General features: G+C 58.0%; 1 protein-coding gene across 1 annotated transcript; it reads right to left on the bottom strand.

Annotated features, from left to right (window-relative positions):
• Window positions 1-387: 387 nt before the first annotated feature.
• On the bottom strand, window positions 388-2,829 carry LOC139604479 (serine/threonine-protein kinase pim-1-like; the record flags this gene model as incomplete). The annotated part of the gene is made up of 5 exons (XM_071455633.1): window positions 388-494; window positions 737-913; window positions 1,527-1,893; window positions 2,098-2,148; window positions 2,269-2,829. Coding segments are annotated over 5 exons (1,263 nt in total), but the record flags the coding sequence as incomplete, so codon positions are not given.
• Between the last annotated feature and the right edge of the window lie 13,526 nt (window positions 2,830-16,355).

The raw sequence follows: 16,355 nt of genomic DNA on the forward strand, positions 1-16,355 counted from the left end.
CAGCTGGCCAGGCCGAGGAAGAGAGTGTCATCCTTGAGCTTGTCCTTGGTGTCTCCAGCAGCAGCCCCACCTGGTACAGCTTCTCCAGGGGCTCCTTCTCCTTCCCTGGGGCCAGACCAGGCTGTCAGGGCTCTGCCCAGGGCCCCAGCCATCCATGAACCAGACAAACCAAACCAGGGGGGATGGTGGCCACCAGTGCTTGCCACCCCAGGTCTCCAGCTCAGCTCCAGCCCAAGAGCTGCGTGTTCCCTTCTGCTGACCCCTGCTCAGAGCTACAGGCAGCACAAAACCAGCCTGGTTTGCTTTGCCACTGATTGCCAAGAGATGTGTGGAGCTGGTACCTGCCAGGCCCTGGATCCGACTGTGCACGTGGATCTCTCCCATCTTCTAGGGCAGAGGAACACCCTGCACCCAAGGATGGCAGAAAAGCTCTTCTAAGGACGGCCTGTCTGAGGGTTGCATGGACAAACACCTCTTAATGATATCCTGGCACTCTGGGGAGAGAAACCAGAAATCACCAGTCAGCTGGAGAAGTTGTCCCCCTGTTCCCATGCCCAGGCCATGCTGGGTGTGCCCAGAGCTGGGCCTAAACTTCCCCATGGATGCTCTGTTTGGAGGAGAGCAGGAGAGCAGGACCTGTGCCACCTCCTCAGCAGCTGCCAGAGCGGGATGCCCACGAGCCCGCTGCTGTCTCCCAGCACTGGGATTCCCCCCGTGCCCAGAGATGAGGATCCACCTTGAGAGAGCCATCGTGGGAACAAGATCCGCCCCCGGATGATCTCCTGGCCCCTCCTGAACGGGTGCTTGCCCATGACCAGGTGGCACAGCAGGAGGCCCAGGGACCAGATCGTTGCTGCCTCGCCGTGGTAGCGTTGGTGCTGGATCCACTCTGGTGGGCTGTAGGACAGGGTTCCTGTGGAACACAGACACAGCTCAGCAGGGGGATGCTGCTGCTCCCAGAGCCCGGCCCCAGCATCCCTGGCCATGTGAGGGCTGCCCCAGAGCCACACGGGGTGAGCGCTGCCCTCTCACCAGCACCTGGGACTTGTGTACAAACTTGGGGCTGGAAAAGAAGCCACTGGTGCTGGAAGAGGGCAGCAGAAACCCTGGGAAGGCCCAACCATGACACACAAAGGAGAAACCCACTCAGTGGTGGAGAAAACCCACTCTCCTCCCCACCTGCATGGCCCCCAAAAATGTTAATAAGCCAAAGCAAACAAGGGGAGCAGAGCAGTCCAAGCCCTTCCTCGCCTGCACACCAAACCATCCGGGGCACGGGGTCAGACCCCCCTCTCTGCTACCCCCATGGGGGTTTGTGTCGGGCTGGCTGCCCCAGCTCCAGCCCCAGCCCAGGCCACAGTGGGTGCTGAAGGCTGTCGGCAGGGCTGGCAGCTGGCCCCCCTCACACCCCACCCAAATCAACTCGGCTGCAGCATCAATCCCATCCCGGCTGCAATAGGGGGAAGCCCCGGTGCTGCACCCGGCTGGGCCATGAGATGCCCAGGAGCATCCCCTGGAGGGCTCACCTGCAAACTGGGTGTAGGCTGTGTCTTGGAGGAAGGCGCCACAGCCAAAGTCGATGAGTTTCAGCTGCCCGCTGGCCAGGTCGAGCAGGATGTTCTCGGGCTTGATGTCCCTGTGCAGGACCCCGCAGGCGGTGCAGTGCCGCACGGCCTCCAGCACCTGGCGGAACAGCGCCCGCGCCTCCTCCTCGGGCAGGAACCCCCGCTCCGCCAGGAAACCCGAGAGCTCCTGGCACCGCTCCGGACGCTCCAGCACCAGCAGGAAGCTGTCGGGGAGCTCGAGCCACTCCAGGAGCTGAATGACAGCGGCACAGCCACGGGACACCTTGGCCAGCAGCACGATCTCCAGCGGCGCGCTGCTGCCGTCGGGCTGCGGGAGGAGCGCGGTGCCGTCAGTGGGGCTGAGGCCGTGCCGGGGCTCTGGGAGCCCTCAGCCAGCCCGGGATGCTCTGCACGCCCCGCTCAGCCCACGCCCGCTCTCCCCGCAGGGCTCCCGGCGGCTCCCACCCTGCCGGGCCCCGGCTCCTCGCCGCCCGGCCCGGCCCGGCTGCTGCCGCTGGCCCCGCTCACTCACCAGCTCGCCCCAGTGCCGGATGCGATCCCGCGGCACGCGTTTGATGGCCACCTGCGAGCGAGGGAGAGCAGCGGGCTGAGCTCGCCGCCCGTCCTGCCCAGCCCCATCCTCCGCCCTTCTCGTCCTCCTCTTCCTCCTCCCCCTCCGCCCGCCGCCGGCCCCGCCGCTCACCGGGGCGCCGTCCGAGAGCCGCGTCCCCGAGCAGACGCTGCCGAAGCCGCCGCGCCCCAGCAGCGAACCCAGGCGGTACCGCTCCTGCAGGGCCTCCTGCGCCTTCCCTGCGGGCGGGACGCGGCTGTCAGCGCTCGGCCCGGGGCCAGCAACGGCCCCCGAGCGCCCCCCGAGCGGCCCGGGCCGGGCATCCCCACCCGCCCCGGGCCCCGGCGGCTCGGGGCCGGCGGCCGCGCTGCCGAGCGGCGGAGCTCGGGCCGGGGAAGCCGCAGCGGAGGCGGCGGGAGCGGCAGCGCCGCCTGTGTCCTCCGCAGGCCCCGGGACGAGCCGGGGCCGGGACTGGACCCCACGTCGGGTCCGGGGCCGGGCTCGGGCCAGGCGGAGCCGAAGGGCGGCGATGCCGCCCCCGCACCAGGCACTGACGCCCGCCCAGCAGCGCCACCGCCAGCACGGCCAGAGCCGGGCGGAGGCGAGAGCGCGGCGGGACGGGCGGGGCCGGGCACGGGGCAGCCCCGCCCGGGGCCGGGGGCGGGCCGGGGGCATGGCCCGGCCCGGCAGGGGGAGAGGGAGGCGGGGAGAGGAGAGGGACGCCGGGCAAGGGACCCCGAGAGAAGGGTGCCCGACCGAGGGAAAGGGAGAAAAAGAAAAACAGAAGGAAAAACAGAAAGAGAAAGAGAAAGAAAGAAAGAAAGAGTGATCTAAAATATCTGTTTTGCTGCTGTCGCTGCTGCTGCCGCTGTCGCTGCTGCTGCCGCCGCTGCTGCTGCCGCCGCTGCCGCCGCTGCAACTGAAGCACCGGGGCGTCCCCGTGTCCGTTCCCCGCTCGCCCCACGAGCCCCACGTTCGAGCCCCGCGCGCCCCGGGCACAGCCCCTGAGTCTGTCCAAACACGGGAACTTTGCAGCGGTGAGCCCAGGTGCAGAGCCCTGACTCCTGCACACTGGCACAGCAATGCCCTCGCTTGCTGCTCTGCATTGTCCTGGCTGAGGGTCAAACACTGTCGGGCCACCTTCCCTTGGGGTAGGATTCCTACCTGACCCCAGCACTGCACTTACATCTCCAGTGTTGCCTTCCAGTAAAAACAGGGGAAGGAAAACTCAGTGTGGCTCATGGTATTTTAGAGTGTCTAAAAATCACTAAGTCACCGATCTTAGAGGTGAGGTGCATCTGGAATTACTGGGATGGAGAAGTAGTGCAACATGGAAAAGGGGAGCATAGAAATAAATAGAGGAAAACATCTTGGATTTTTTCTTTCATTTCACTTCTGGAAAGCTGTTTCAGTTTTCCAGGAATCTTCTCCTGTCTGCTCTTCCCAAGAATCTCTCGTGGAGAACAAAGTCAAGCTTCTGTCACAAGATTTGCCAGCAGGAAATTATGCCGCTGGTGAAATTTTCATGATGACTGTTTGTGCTGGCTTAGGGCAAATTTTGGGAGGAAACCTCCAGAAGGGATCCGTCTAGAAAGCAAGTTCAAGTGGCCCCTCCCCCTATGAGTTCAGGAAAAGTCTTCCCTCGAGAAAAGTGAAAAAACCTCAGTTTATTTAACAAGTAAAGTATTCACAAGCATGAAAAATTAATAATATTAAATAAAACCTCTGTCAGTGCTAAAGAGATGGCAAATTCAGAAAGTCCTTTTTGTGGGGTGTAGTTGGCACACTCGGTCTCTTCTAAGTCCCTCTGGTGCTGGAATGCAGCGTCCCAGAGCTCGGTGGGCCACAGGTGTGAGCTGCAGGTGTTTTTCTGGGTTTTCAGTCCAGAGCAGGTTTAAACAGTTCCAAGAAAAAGGAAAGTCACAGTCCCAGGAACTTCTCTACCTAAGCTAGCTAAAACCAAATTTAGGCTAGCTAGACTTGGGCTGTGAAGGCATCGGGAAATTTCCAAATCTGGGCGCTGGCGGTCCCAGCAAACACCAGATCTCGATGGTGCTGGAGCCAGAACCTGGTAAATGTCCAAATTTTGGCTTTCTGTGCCAGCAAATCACTGGACCTGGGCTGTGCTGGCACCAGGAAGTTTTCAGATCTGGGCACTGGCGCTGCCAGCAAACACCAGATCTGGGTGGTGTCGTTGCCAGCGACAGAAATCTGCCAGATTTGGGCTCTGCTGGCACCGGGAAATTTCCCAATCTGGGCACTGGCGCAGCAAACACAAGATGTGGGCGGTGCCAGAGCCAGTAGCAGAAAGTTGCCAGGTTTTGGATTTCTGTGCCAGTAAATTGCTGCTGCACTTGGGATGTGCCAGAATAGGGAAATTTCCAGGTCTGGACACTGATGGTTCCAGCAAACACCAGTGAAACCTTCTGGCCCTCGTCCAGACCGTTGACCAGTGGTTTCCCTGAGAACCAGCTCTGGCCACTTTACAGACAGAGACTGCTTCCATCTGGTGCTCTGGAAACAGAACTTTAATGAAGGCAAACACAACAAACAGGACGGCGTGCACAGTACACAGAGCAAAGCAGAAAAAAGCCTGGGTCCAGGGTCTAGCAGGGATATTTATCCATTTATTTATGGGGAGGGGTTAAGGTGGGATCTGAGGGAAGGATCCAAGAGGAAGGAAGGATTAAGAATGTTACAATTTTTGCAGTATAAAGTAACCAATGGTAGCAAAGAGAACTCAGAACTTTCTAGTAACAATCTGCATAACTGAACAGGAGGATTATGGGCGGGAGCTCCTGCTGACCCCAACTTAAGAGGGTTTTCCCATGGCCTTAAGCCGAGGTCTCCCTGTTCTTTTAAACCAACCCCAACACACCAGATCTGGGCAGTGCCGGGTTTTGGCTTTCTTTGCCAGACAATTGCTGCATTTGGGTTGTGGTGGCTCAGGGAAATTGCCAGATCTGGGCACTGGCAGTGCCAGCTCACTGCAGATCTGGGTGGTGCTGGTGCTATCACCAGAAAATTGCCAGGTTTTGTCTTTCTGTGCCAGCAAACTGCTGGACTTGGGCTGTGCTGCCACTGGGAAACTGCTGGATCTGAGCACTGGCAGTGCCAGCAAACACCAGGTCTGGGTGGGGCCAGCACCAGCTATTTGCAAGGTTTTGGCTTTCTTTGCCAGAAAATTACTCGACTCGGGCTGTGCCGGCACTGGGAAATTCCCGCATCTGGGCACTGGTGGTGCCAGCAAACACCGGATCTTGGCATTGCCAATGACGGTAGCAGGGAATTGCCAGGTTTTGGCTTTCTTTGTCAGAAAATTGCTGGACTTGGCTCTGCCAGAACAGGGAAATATCCAGATCTGAGCACTGGCAGTGGCAGCAAACACCAGGTCTGGGCACCTGTATTGGCGTCAGGAAATTGCCAGATTTTGGCTTTCTGTGCCAGCAAATTGCTGGACTTGGGCTGTGCCAGCTCTGGGAAATTTCTGGATCTGGGCACTTGTGCAGCAAACACCAGATCTGGGTGGTGTGTTGTAGTTGTTTTTATACTTTGTAATATTTTGTAAAAGTTTTGTTTTTGAATCCCTGTATTTTTCCCAAATGGTTTGTTCCAGATGGTACCCCCCTCCCTTTACCTGTGTAATCCCTTTCCCTTGCTGAGATCATCCCCAAACCCCCACCCTGGCTCTCTGTCAATCACTCAGCATCCCATCCCTCCATCCAGAAGCTGCGGTCCAGGATGTCGAGTGATTAGCCAGAGGCCAGGGCTCAGCCCCCCAAGCCTTGCCCCATACGCTGTCCTAAATGTCCATCCCCCAGTACCCATCCCTTAGGGTCACTTCTTGGTTGGTAAAATGTTATCTACTTTGGGTTTCCACCTCCCTTAAAATGTAACCTTGGAACATCTCCCGGGGCTGTGGGCAGGAGGACCCTGAGGTGTAGGGGCTCCTTCGGGACTCCTAGAACAAAACCTTGGATTAACCCCTGCTAAGAGTCGGCCCTTTATCTTCTACTGATGTCTCTGGTGTCTCTTGTGCTGCAAAGGCGACCAGCCCAGGTGCCCTCAGTACCCTCGGGGCACAGAGAGTGTCTCCCTGCTGTCGGCCGTGTCGGGGCTGCCCCCGGTGTCTGCTGATTCGGGACTGGCCCAGGGTTCCTGAGAGGAACCCAGAGGGACCGAGACAAGCTTCAACTCCAAAATCCCAGTGGTCGGCCTCGAGTCTCCCCAGGCACCTTCTGCCAAAGGCTCCAGGACAAGCCATGGTTCCCGGCTGCAGAATAGAGCACGTTCTTCACCTCTGGTCCCATCCTGACTGAGCCAAGGGCAACCGCATGAGCGATCTCCTGCTTGATCTGGGCAAAGGCTTGTTGCTGCTCTGGGCCCCAGTGGAAAGTGTTCTTCTTGCCGGTGATCAGGTAAAGAGGCCTCACGATCTGACCGTATTTGGGAATGTGCATCCTCCAAAAACCTATGGCACCTAGGACAGCTTGTGTTTCCTTCTTGCTAGTTGGTGGAGACATCGTGGTGATTTTGTTGATGACCTCAGTGGGAATCTGACTCTGTCCATCTTGCCACTTCACACCCAGGATCTCCAGGGCAGGTCCCTTGACTTTACTCTTCTTGATAGCAGAATCCTGATGATCATCTCTCCTTTCTCAAACACTTCCATTATTGTGTGCCCCCACACAATGATGTCATCAATGTACTGCAAGTGCTCTGGATCCTCACCCTTTTCCAGTGCAGCCTGGATCAGTCCATGGCAGATGGTGGGGCTGTGCTTCCACCCCTGGGGCAGTCGGTTCCAGGTGTACTGCACAGCCCTCCAGGTGAAAGCAAACTGAGGCCTGCATTCTGCTGCCAGAGGAATGGAGACAAACACGTTAGCAATGTCAACAGTGGTAAAGCACTTTGCTGCCTTGGACTCCAGCTTGTACTGGAGTTCCAGCATGGCCGGCACAGCAGCGCTCAGTGGTGGAGTCACTTCATTCAAGCCACGATAGTCCACAGTCAATCTCCATTCTCTGTCAGACTTGCACACAGGCCAGATGGGGCTGTTGAAGGGTCAGTGGGTTTTGCTGACCACCCCTTGGCTCTCCAGCTCACGGATCATTTTGTGGATGAGGATCACGGCATCTCAATTAGTTCAATATTGCCGGCGGTGCACTGTCGAGGTGGCAATCCGCACTCGTTGCTCTTCCACCTTCAGGAGAGCTACTGCAGATGGGTTTTCTGATAGTCCAGGCAAAGTGTTCAACTGCTTGATGTTCTCAGCCTCTACAGCAGCTATGCCAAAAGCCCATCTGAGTCCCTTTGGGCCTTTGTAACAGCCATTCTGGAGGAAATCTATGCCCAGAATACACGGGCCTCTGGGCCAGTCACAATAGGATGTTTCTGCCACTCCTTCCCAGTCAGGCTCACCTGGGCTCCCAACAGGGTCAATTGCTGTGATCCCCCCATCACCCCGGCAATGGAAACAGGTTCTGCCCCCACATGTCCCGATGGTATCAGGGTACACTGCGCACCAGTATCAACTAAGGCATCGCATTTTTGTGGCTCTGATGTGCCAGGCCATCGGATCCACACTGTCCAGAAAATCCGGTTTTCCCGTATCTCTTCCTGGTTAGAGGCAGGACCCCCCCTAGCCCTGGTTATTATTTCTTTCCTGGGCATACATGGTCGAGGTACCTTCCAGGGCATCTGACGGATCATACTCAGCAGCTCAGTCATGGAAGGTTGGGGCTACCTTCACTTTACTGAGTTCCCTCGATTAGTGTTTCCCTCCTTGAGCTGATGCACCCATGCTGCCAGGACAGAAGTGGGTTTTCCATCAAACCTTCCCATGTCTGCCCCATGGTCCTGCAAAAAGAACCACAGGTCAGCCCGTGGGCTGTACCCTCTCTCTCTAGCTGGGGAACGTTGGGCTCTGACTCTGGGGCCTGTGACTCACACTGGTGCAATGTGGGAACTGTTCCTCCTCACCTCCTCCCTCATCTCCCTCATCTCCTCTCTGAGTTCTTGGACCACGGCAGAGACATGAGCCTGCATTGGGCCATTGATCACACTCTCATAATTTCTAAGCTTGTTGGCAACAGAACCCACTGTCTCTCGTTTGTTATTGGCATTAATCATTGCAATAAAGGTGGTGGATTGAGCTGGCCCCAGATTTCCCAGACTCCACAACATTTGCCCTGTGCACCTGACCTTGTTGGGGTCATTATCATGCTGTCCATCCCTCCCAAAGAGTACCTCCAATACTGCCACTTCTCTCAGCTCTTGGATCCCTTCCTCAAGAATCTTCCAGTGCATTCTATGGTGCTGGTCCTGCAGTCTCTCCCTGTGGACAAACCTCTCTCTGACACTCATTAAAAGCCACTCCCAGAGGGAAAGGGACCTTGGCTCCCTTACAAAAATCAGATTCATACCTGAGTCCTGAGTCAAGTGTCCCAAATTCCTTGCCTCACCACCATCCAGCTGGACACCTGTACCCATAAGGTCCCAGACCCAAAGTAGCCAGGTTGTGTAAGCCTCACGTCCCTGTCATACAATGTCTTTGTGCAGATTATGGAGACTTTCGTACGTCAGGGACTCGGTGATGACCTCAACTGTTGCCTCTCCTGGGCGTTGGGAAGGCTCTCCTTTCGTATCCTCATCTGGGTGCTCTGATTTCATCTTAGATCTCCTTGTTTCCACCAGGGCCACTGCTGCTGGCTGTGACTGCCTTTGCAGTTCAGCTGGAACCTGGACAGTTGTAACATCTGTGGGTTCCACTGCTGCACCATCAGACTCTCCCTCTTTGAGGCAGGGGGATGGCTTTTCACCAGCTGTGGGAATGTACTCCTTCAGCATCTGGCCCATCTCTTTCATTAGAACCCTCATCCAGCCTGGGTGGTTCATTTCTGAGGTGGGCTGTGGGGCAGGGTCAGGCTCTGGGGCAGCAGCATCCCTTGTCTCTGGGGTAGGTGTCAGTGTGGTTATCCAGGTTAATCTTCCCTTATCTCTGAATGCTAAATGTAACAGGCCTATCAGCAACACCAGCCACTGTATGATATCATTAGCATTTAGAGTGGATCTGAACCCTTTGAAAACTGGTGGGGCAGACCCAAAGAGCTGGGGGAAGGGCTGGGAAAAAATTTGCCCCCGTGTCATTTCCTCACAGTAAGGACCATTATTAAAGTAACCCCCAAAACCATACACTTAGTGTGTGATAGCTCTGAATCCATGTGCCTGCCTTCCAGAGGAAGTTAAAGATCCATGAATTCCTCACCTCATTAAGCCATAAAGCAAACTGGATAACAGCCAGGGCAGCCTTAGTTTGGTTAGCCTGTGTTCCCAGGGATTGCCTGGGTGCTCCTGATGGGGCAGAAGGAAGAGCTCCAGGCCCTCCGTGAGGGTGATGAGGGCAGTGGGCTGTCAGCAGGGGCTGGCTGGGGGAGCTGCAATGCCTGGGCAGGAGCTGCAATCCCTGCCCCGGCTGCGGTGGGCTTTGCTCCCTGTGTGGACCAGGGGTGGCGTGGGCAGAGCACACAGAGATTTGAGGGATGCGGGCAGGGGGATTCATGGCCAGCACTTTGCAGCTGATCCCCTTGGCCTCTCCTCTCTTGCGGCCATGGCAAGAGCTGGGTGGGATGGCTCTGGCAGGAAGGTCTCCTTGGATTCCTGCACATCCAGGTTCTGACCGTGGCTCTGTTCCTCTCTCTTCCAGCCCTTCAAGACCTGAGTGAAGACAACATCCCCTCCTGCATAAGCACATTTCTTCAGGTGATGTTTGAGGGAAGAGCTGCAGAACTTTCATCTGCTGGCTCAGAAGAACCGGTGACTCTTTAAGACCTCCAATCCCTTGGAAGGTGAGACCACCTGGAGACCAGAGGGGATCAGCTGGAGTTCCAAGCACAGCTGATGACTGGCACAACTGAGCCTGTGGGAAGCTCCCATGGCTCCTGCCTTCTCCCTCCCTGTTGACAGCTCCCTCCCTCCAGCCCTCAGACCCTGCCCATCCCCTTTCTTCCCTCCCAGCTCATCCCTTTGCTTCGCCTTCCATTAATAAACAGTTTGGCTTCTTTGCTTTACCTGCATCCCTGTGGAGCTGGAGCGATGAAAATCCGGGGCCCTGGGACACACAGGCCCCTCCTGCTGTTCTCTCCCATGCCGTGTTTTGTGCACAGACACAGAGGAACGAGGGCAGGTCAGGCTGGAAAGGTCCCTGTGCTGAAGGCGCAGTTGTACATCACTGTGGAGTTCCAGATCTTTCTGAGCACCTCGGAGCCCCTGGATTTTGGAAGAGCCAACCTGAGGATGCTCTGAACCCAGCTGAGAGGGATTCTATGGCAAGCATCCACAGAGGGAAAATGAGCTTGGAATGCTGGAAGTTTTCAAGAACAGCTTCCTGAAAGCACAGCAGTGCTCCATCCCTGCACAGGATGAGGAAGAGGGCAGAACCAGAGACCATCCGGGCTTAGCAGGGAGCTCTGGCTGTGCCCGAGGGCAAATGAAGCAGCAGCACGGTGCCCGAGACTCGGACACGCGGCCGTGCCGGTGCCCGGAGCGCTGCCAGGCAGTGCCGGGATCCCGGCTGTGGTTCTGGTCCCCACAAGTGAGGAATGGCAGCCCCAGGCTCAGAGCCAGTCAGAAAGCCAACCAAGGGAGAGCAGAGGGAGGGCACCCTTCCAGTCTCTCCCGGGCATGGCCGCAAATCAACCCCTGCTGCTTCTTCCTCCGCCGGTGTTTGGGCTGTGCTGGTGGCAGAGCCAGCCAGGTTGTGCTCTGTGTTCCAAAGCCTGTTGGGAGCGGGCATGAAAAGCACATGTGCACAGCAGAGAGTCCTGGAAGGTGCTGGCAAGAGCATCCTGTGGGGACAGGGCTCTGGGCTCTGGCTGGGAACAGCCTGGTTTTGGTGCTGTGAGCACAGGCAGGAGCTGAGGCAGGGGAAGAGGCAGCGGGCAGCTTGTGTTTGTAGAGGGCCTGGGGCTGCACCTCTGAACCTGCACCTGGACACACACTTGGGGGAATACGAGCTACAGCTGGAGTGCCTGTCCTGAAAGGACCTGGAGTCATTCAGCCTTGCCAGCTTTTCTTAAGAGTGTGTTGGTGTTCCCCAGGAAAGCCACACATTTGGGGAAATGCCTTTGGAGGAAAGGGGCTTGCTTCTCAAGGAAAGTGCTTCCCAGGGAGCTCCCAGTGAGGCAGGCGCGAGTGTCCCCCTTTGGCTCTCTGTGCTCCTTTCAGTCCTTGAGGCCCGTTGCACTTGGCAGAGGAGCAGGGCAAGGGAGAAGGCTGTGAAGAGCAGGTTTGGCATCCGCCTGGACCTGCAGAGACCAAGCCAAGCACCTGCAGCAGGGTGTGTTCCCCCTCTTTGAACAGAGGGTGAGCAGGAGCATCTCTGTCCAGCCATGAGCCCCAAAGCTCTCTGTGAGAGCTGTGAATTAAAAGGCCTTTACACACACACTTTTCACATCTTTCCTGTCTGCTGTGTTTCAACTCTTGGCAAAATGCATTTGCCTCCTGCTTAGTGGGAGCTGCTGTGGCCCAGGGCCAGCACAGAGCTGGGATGTGTGGGCCAGGCAGCGGGCAGAGCCTTGGCTGATCTTGGTGTGTCCCTGCACTCAGAAAAGGCCTCCCAAGGTGTCCTGCTCATTGGCTCTCCCTGTGCATCTTGGAGAGAACAAGGTGGTCATTTCTGGCAGCTGGGCATCAGCAGGCCTCAAAATGGGGGCGTGTGGTGGAGTGAGCCCAGCTGAGATCCCCTGAGAGCAGCCCAGTGCTCCTTGCTCCTCTCTGCTGAGCCGGGAGCGTTTGTCTGCTTTCGGGATGGCCCTGGCTGTGTCAGGGCTGCTCCGTGGACACGAGACAGCCGCTCCTGTCCCGCTGGGTCCCAGCAGTGCCTGGCAGCAGCCCTGCATCCACGTCAGGATGCTGGCCAAGAGAGGCCCTGGGAGCTGAGGCAGCTGATTGGAAGCTTTTGCAGATACACACAGGGCATGGCCAGCAGTGTTCCCTCAGGATACAGCAGTGCTGAGGCGCCTCCCCAGAGCTGCCTGATGCTGCCCACTCCTTGTGGCACCAGTTGCTTTCCTGTGGGATGTTCTACCTCCCCCAAGAGTGAAGAGAGAGCTGGAGAAAGAGCTGGCCAGGCTGCTCTGGATCCTTTCCCAGCAGCCCTGGCTGAGTGGAGCAGTCCGAGCTGAGCACAGAGGTGCCCATGGAACAGCCATGCCCAGGAAGGCTCGTTGGGAAGGGTGATCCAGGAACCACAGGCCTGGCAGCCTGAGCTGCCACCGGGGAAGGCCTTGGAGCAGATCCTCCTGAGTGCCAGCCCACGGCACGTGCAGGGAACCAGGGCGTCTGCTGGAGGCTGGGAAAGCTCTGCAGAGGGACGGGCACAGCTGGGGCTCCTGGTGAGGTGTTGAGGGCTTCTCTGTGGGATTTTGGGGGGTTGGTGTCAGTGGGGTGTTGGGGAAGGAGTTGTCTGGAAGGTGAGAGGTCTGGGCTGGAATTTGAGTCAGTTTGAAGGCAGCATCTATGCTTTGGCACAGCTTTGGTTATGGAGGGCAGAAAGAATATCTGTGACTATTTCTATTCATGCTCCTCTTTCCCCTGCAGGGAACAAGAGGGGAGAGCTGTACTTTATTGGCCACTTAGATATCTGTACTGGGGGAGGATCAGCCCTTTTGCCATCTACTCATTTCTTTGGGTTACTCTTGTAACACTGAGTGGTCTTTCATTCCTTGAGAGCTTTTATTCCTTAAGAAAATTAGGAGATTATAATCCCTTCATCAAAATCCATTTGCAAATCAAAGAATGATCTTCTTTTTGGCTCTCTGTAGTCTTATGTTTTGTAAAGTGACATTCAATGGATGATAAGGCAAATGAGTTGCTGCTTCAGGATGGGACACAAACTTGTAGACCAGTCACATTCTCAGGCCATCCCAATAAATTTGGGAAGTTTGCAAATTTTGGAACGACTTGAGCTGAGCAATTGGAAGTACAACTTTCCTGAAGTGAGGATTCCTTAATGCCAGATTCTTCTGTGTCTTCATGGCAAAGATGTGTTTGTGGTCCAGGAAATGACTTCAATGAGAGAATAATTCCAGCATGGAGTAAGAGCTTCTGACAGAGACCAAGTGTTGCCAGCGGTTGCTGCAGGTGCTGCTGCCATCAGCCCCCAATGCACGTGGGCTTTGGCTCCCTGTGGCACAGCAGCCCCCCGGGGGCACAGGTCTCTGGGGCAGGAGACGGGCACCAGCGCTGCCAGGGCTCGGGGGTGGCAGCTCTGCTTGGGCAGGGACTCTGCCACAGCTGCTGCTATCAGCGCTGCCCGGGCCCCAGGGCTCAGAGCAGCATTTGTGCCCTGGCCCACACATTCCTTGTCTGTGTCACACCCGTGGGTTTGGGATGGCCACCGGCCGGGAGGTGTCCCAAGGAGGCCGTGCCAGCTTCCCTGGAAGGCCCCGTGCCCTTCCCAGCGCGGCTGCGTCGGCAGCCCTGGGGCTCCTTCTGCTGCCCTGAGCCCGCAGAGCAGGGCAGCGTTTGCTGATGCTCTGAGCCCTTCCTAAAGATCCTGTGGGGCTGCCTTAGACACCTGGGGCCAGGCATTCCTTCCAGCCTGGGCCACTTTGGCTGGGCTGGGGGCGGCCCCAGGGCAGGCGGCAGTGTGTGCAGGGGCCCTTTGTGACATGGTGTAGCACGGTCACTGTGGCATAGAACGGGTGTCCAAGGGCCCTTTGTGACAAGTGGGAAATAGAAGCTTGCCCGGCTGCTGGGAACAGGCAACGGGGCAGAACGGGACAGAGCGGTGCCGTGAGGAGCCCCCGCACAGCGCCCTCGTTCCTGTCCCACCCGGAGCCTTTCCCAGGCGTTATTCCTGCAGGTGACCTCGAGGCCAGACCACAGGACTTGCTGACCCGTGGTCTCCCTGAGGCTTCTCTTCTGCAGGAGCCTTCGAGGCCAGACCCCAATCCTTGACAGGAGTCTCCTGTCCTTGTGGCAGGAGCCCTTGAGACCGAGCGCAGGACTTGCCCTCCTGCAGCCTTCCTGAGGCTTCTGTCTTGGAGGTGCCTTCCAGGCAGCACTTGGTGACTTGGAGCTTTTGCAAGGCATCTCACCTGCAAATAGCCACAAATCCAGTCAGAGATATGGAGCAGAGACCCCCGAGAGTGCCCAAGCTGGCCTGGGTGGAGGAGGAGGAGGAAGAAGGCCCTGCAGCGGCCCCAGAACAGGAGACCGAGGAGGTGGTGCCGTTCCAGCCACCGCAGGAGGGTGAGTGGCAGAGCTGGGCCACAGGGTTGGCGTCTGCAGCCAGCTTGACCCCATGCCATGCCATGCCATGCCATGCCATGCCATGCCATGCCATGCCATGCCATGCCATGCCATCCTATCCCCTGGGGAAATGCCCATGGACAGGACGGAAGAGGGCCTGGGCAGACACCCCGCAGTGGCCGCGCTCCATCCCCTGGGCCATCCCGGGGCTCTCCCTGCCTGGGCAGCGCAGGGCTGGCCTGTGTTCTCCGGCCTCTCCCGCAGCCCCTCAGCTCTGGCTGCGCTCGCTCTTTGCCAGATGCAGCCCTGGAGTGCACACAAGAGCAGGAATCCAGCCGTGGCTGCTTCCGCAGCACAGCGCAGGTACCTGCAGCCACCCCCACCTGGGCTGGGCCTGCTGTCCCTGCTCAACCCAGCACCGTGTGTGCAGCACTCCATGCAACATCCCCGGCTTCCTGCCCTTCTCCTACAGTTCATCTGCAAATTCATCAAGAGAATGCAGGAGGAAGAGACCATGGCCATGGGCACTGGGCTCAGACCATACTCGCCCATCTTCAAAACCAAGCCCAGCGCTGCCCTCCTGTGTATGCTTGTAGAGGAAGGATTTTACTATCCAAACCAAGTAAGCAGCCTGTGGGCAGGGTTTGATCCTCCCAGGAATTGCTCAGCCTCCCAAGCCATGAATGCTGGTTGCTGTGAGCCTTTGAGGCCACATGGCAGTGCGCGGGGAAGGGAAGCACTTCTCTGGGCAAGCTGGGAACATTGCTCCCCCTGGCAGCTTCCCAAGTCTCCCTGTGCCTTCTCCAGGTGCCCGCCATGGTGAGGTTCATCCACCAGTGGCTCATGGCCAATGATTGTGCTGAAGCCAGGCTGGACGAGGCCCTGCTGGATCTGACAGAAGCACAGCCAGATGACGTAGTCCTGACGCTGCTGCGTGTGGCCCCGTCCTGTGACAGGTATGGGGCCCACCTGCCCAGAGGGCTCAGGCCTCCCCAGCCCATCAGCCTGTACAGCCTGCCGCAGGTGTCTGAGCAACAGAGACTTCCAGGGCCCTCTGGCTGCTGCCTTTCCCAGCCCTGGCATGTCAGCCCCTGAGCCTGCTGCCATGCTCCCTCCCTGCCCCTCAGGGCTCTGTCCCCACAGGCCTGGGCTGCCTGGCTGCTGCTGGCCAGGGCCAGTGGGCAGAGGCAGAGCTGGCAGCCAGCTCAGCTCCCCACGCTGCTGTGGCTGAGACCCCCCTGAGACAGAGCTCTGACCCCCCAGAGCTGCCATGGCCATGTGGAAGACCATCATGGGCTCAGCCAGGACTGCCGAGCTGGCACAGCTGATCCTCCTGGATGTGCTGGGGAGCTGGCCAGTGCACAGCACGTGCACCTCCGATGGGGACCAAACGGCTGTCTTTAACCTGGCTGTGAGTTTCTGCAAGTGGCCTTTGCTGGCCCCAAGGCCGCCTCTCCAGCAGCTCTCCATCCTCCTTCCCCCACTGCATCTGCCTGCCTCAGGCGCTGGCCTGAAACCTGGCCCAGGGGCAGCTTCAGGCCCAGCAGGCCCCGTGCTCCCCATGCCAAGGTCTCTGCGGGCCTCTCCCTGCCACGCTCAGGCCCTGCCACACGGACGCCTGGGCACTGAGCGCTGTCTCGGGGGGGGCCTTTGTCCCTTGCAGGCAACCGTGGTGATGTGGAAGATCCTGCAGGTGCCCTGTCTGCCACGGATATTGAAGGTGTATTTCCCCCGCCTATTTGTGCATCTGCTCTTCCAAGTGTTCTCCAGCACCTTGGAGATGCCAGAGGAGGTCGATGCCTTCTGGAAGCAATGCCAGCAAGAGCACGGCCTTGCCACCAGCCCCAACAGGTGCTCCATCCCACTCCTCCTGTCCCTGCCACGTGGCCTGCCAAGGAGCCAGTGCTGCCAGCGTCACCTGGCCTTTGCTGTGCACACAGGTTTGCAGTGCGCACCCTGAAGTC

This window comes from Agelaius tricolor, unplaced genomic scaffold (assembly GCF_023055355.1).
Source record: "Agelaius tricolor isolate 1412-34295 unplaced genomic scaffold, bAgeTri1.0.p SCAF_51, whole genome shotgun sequence".
NCBI classification, from domain to species: Eukaryota; Metazoa; Chordata; class Aves; order Passeriformes; family Icteridae; genus Agelaius; species Agelaius tricolor.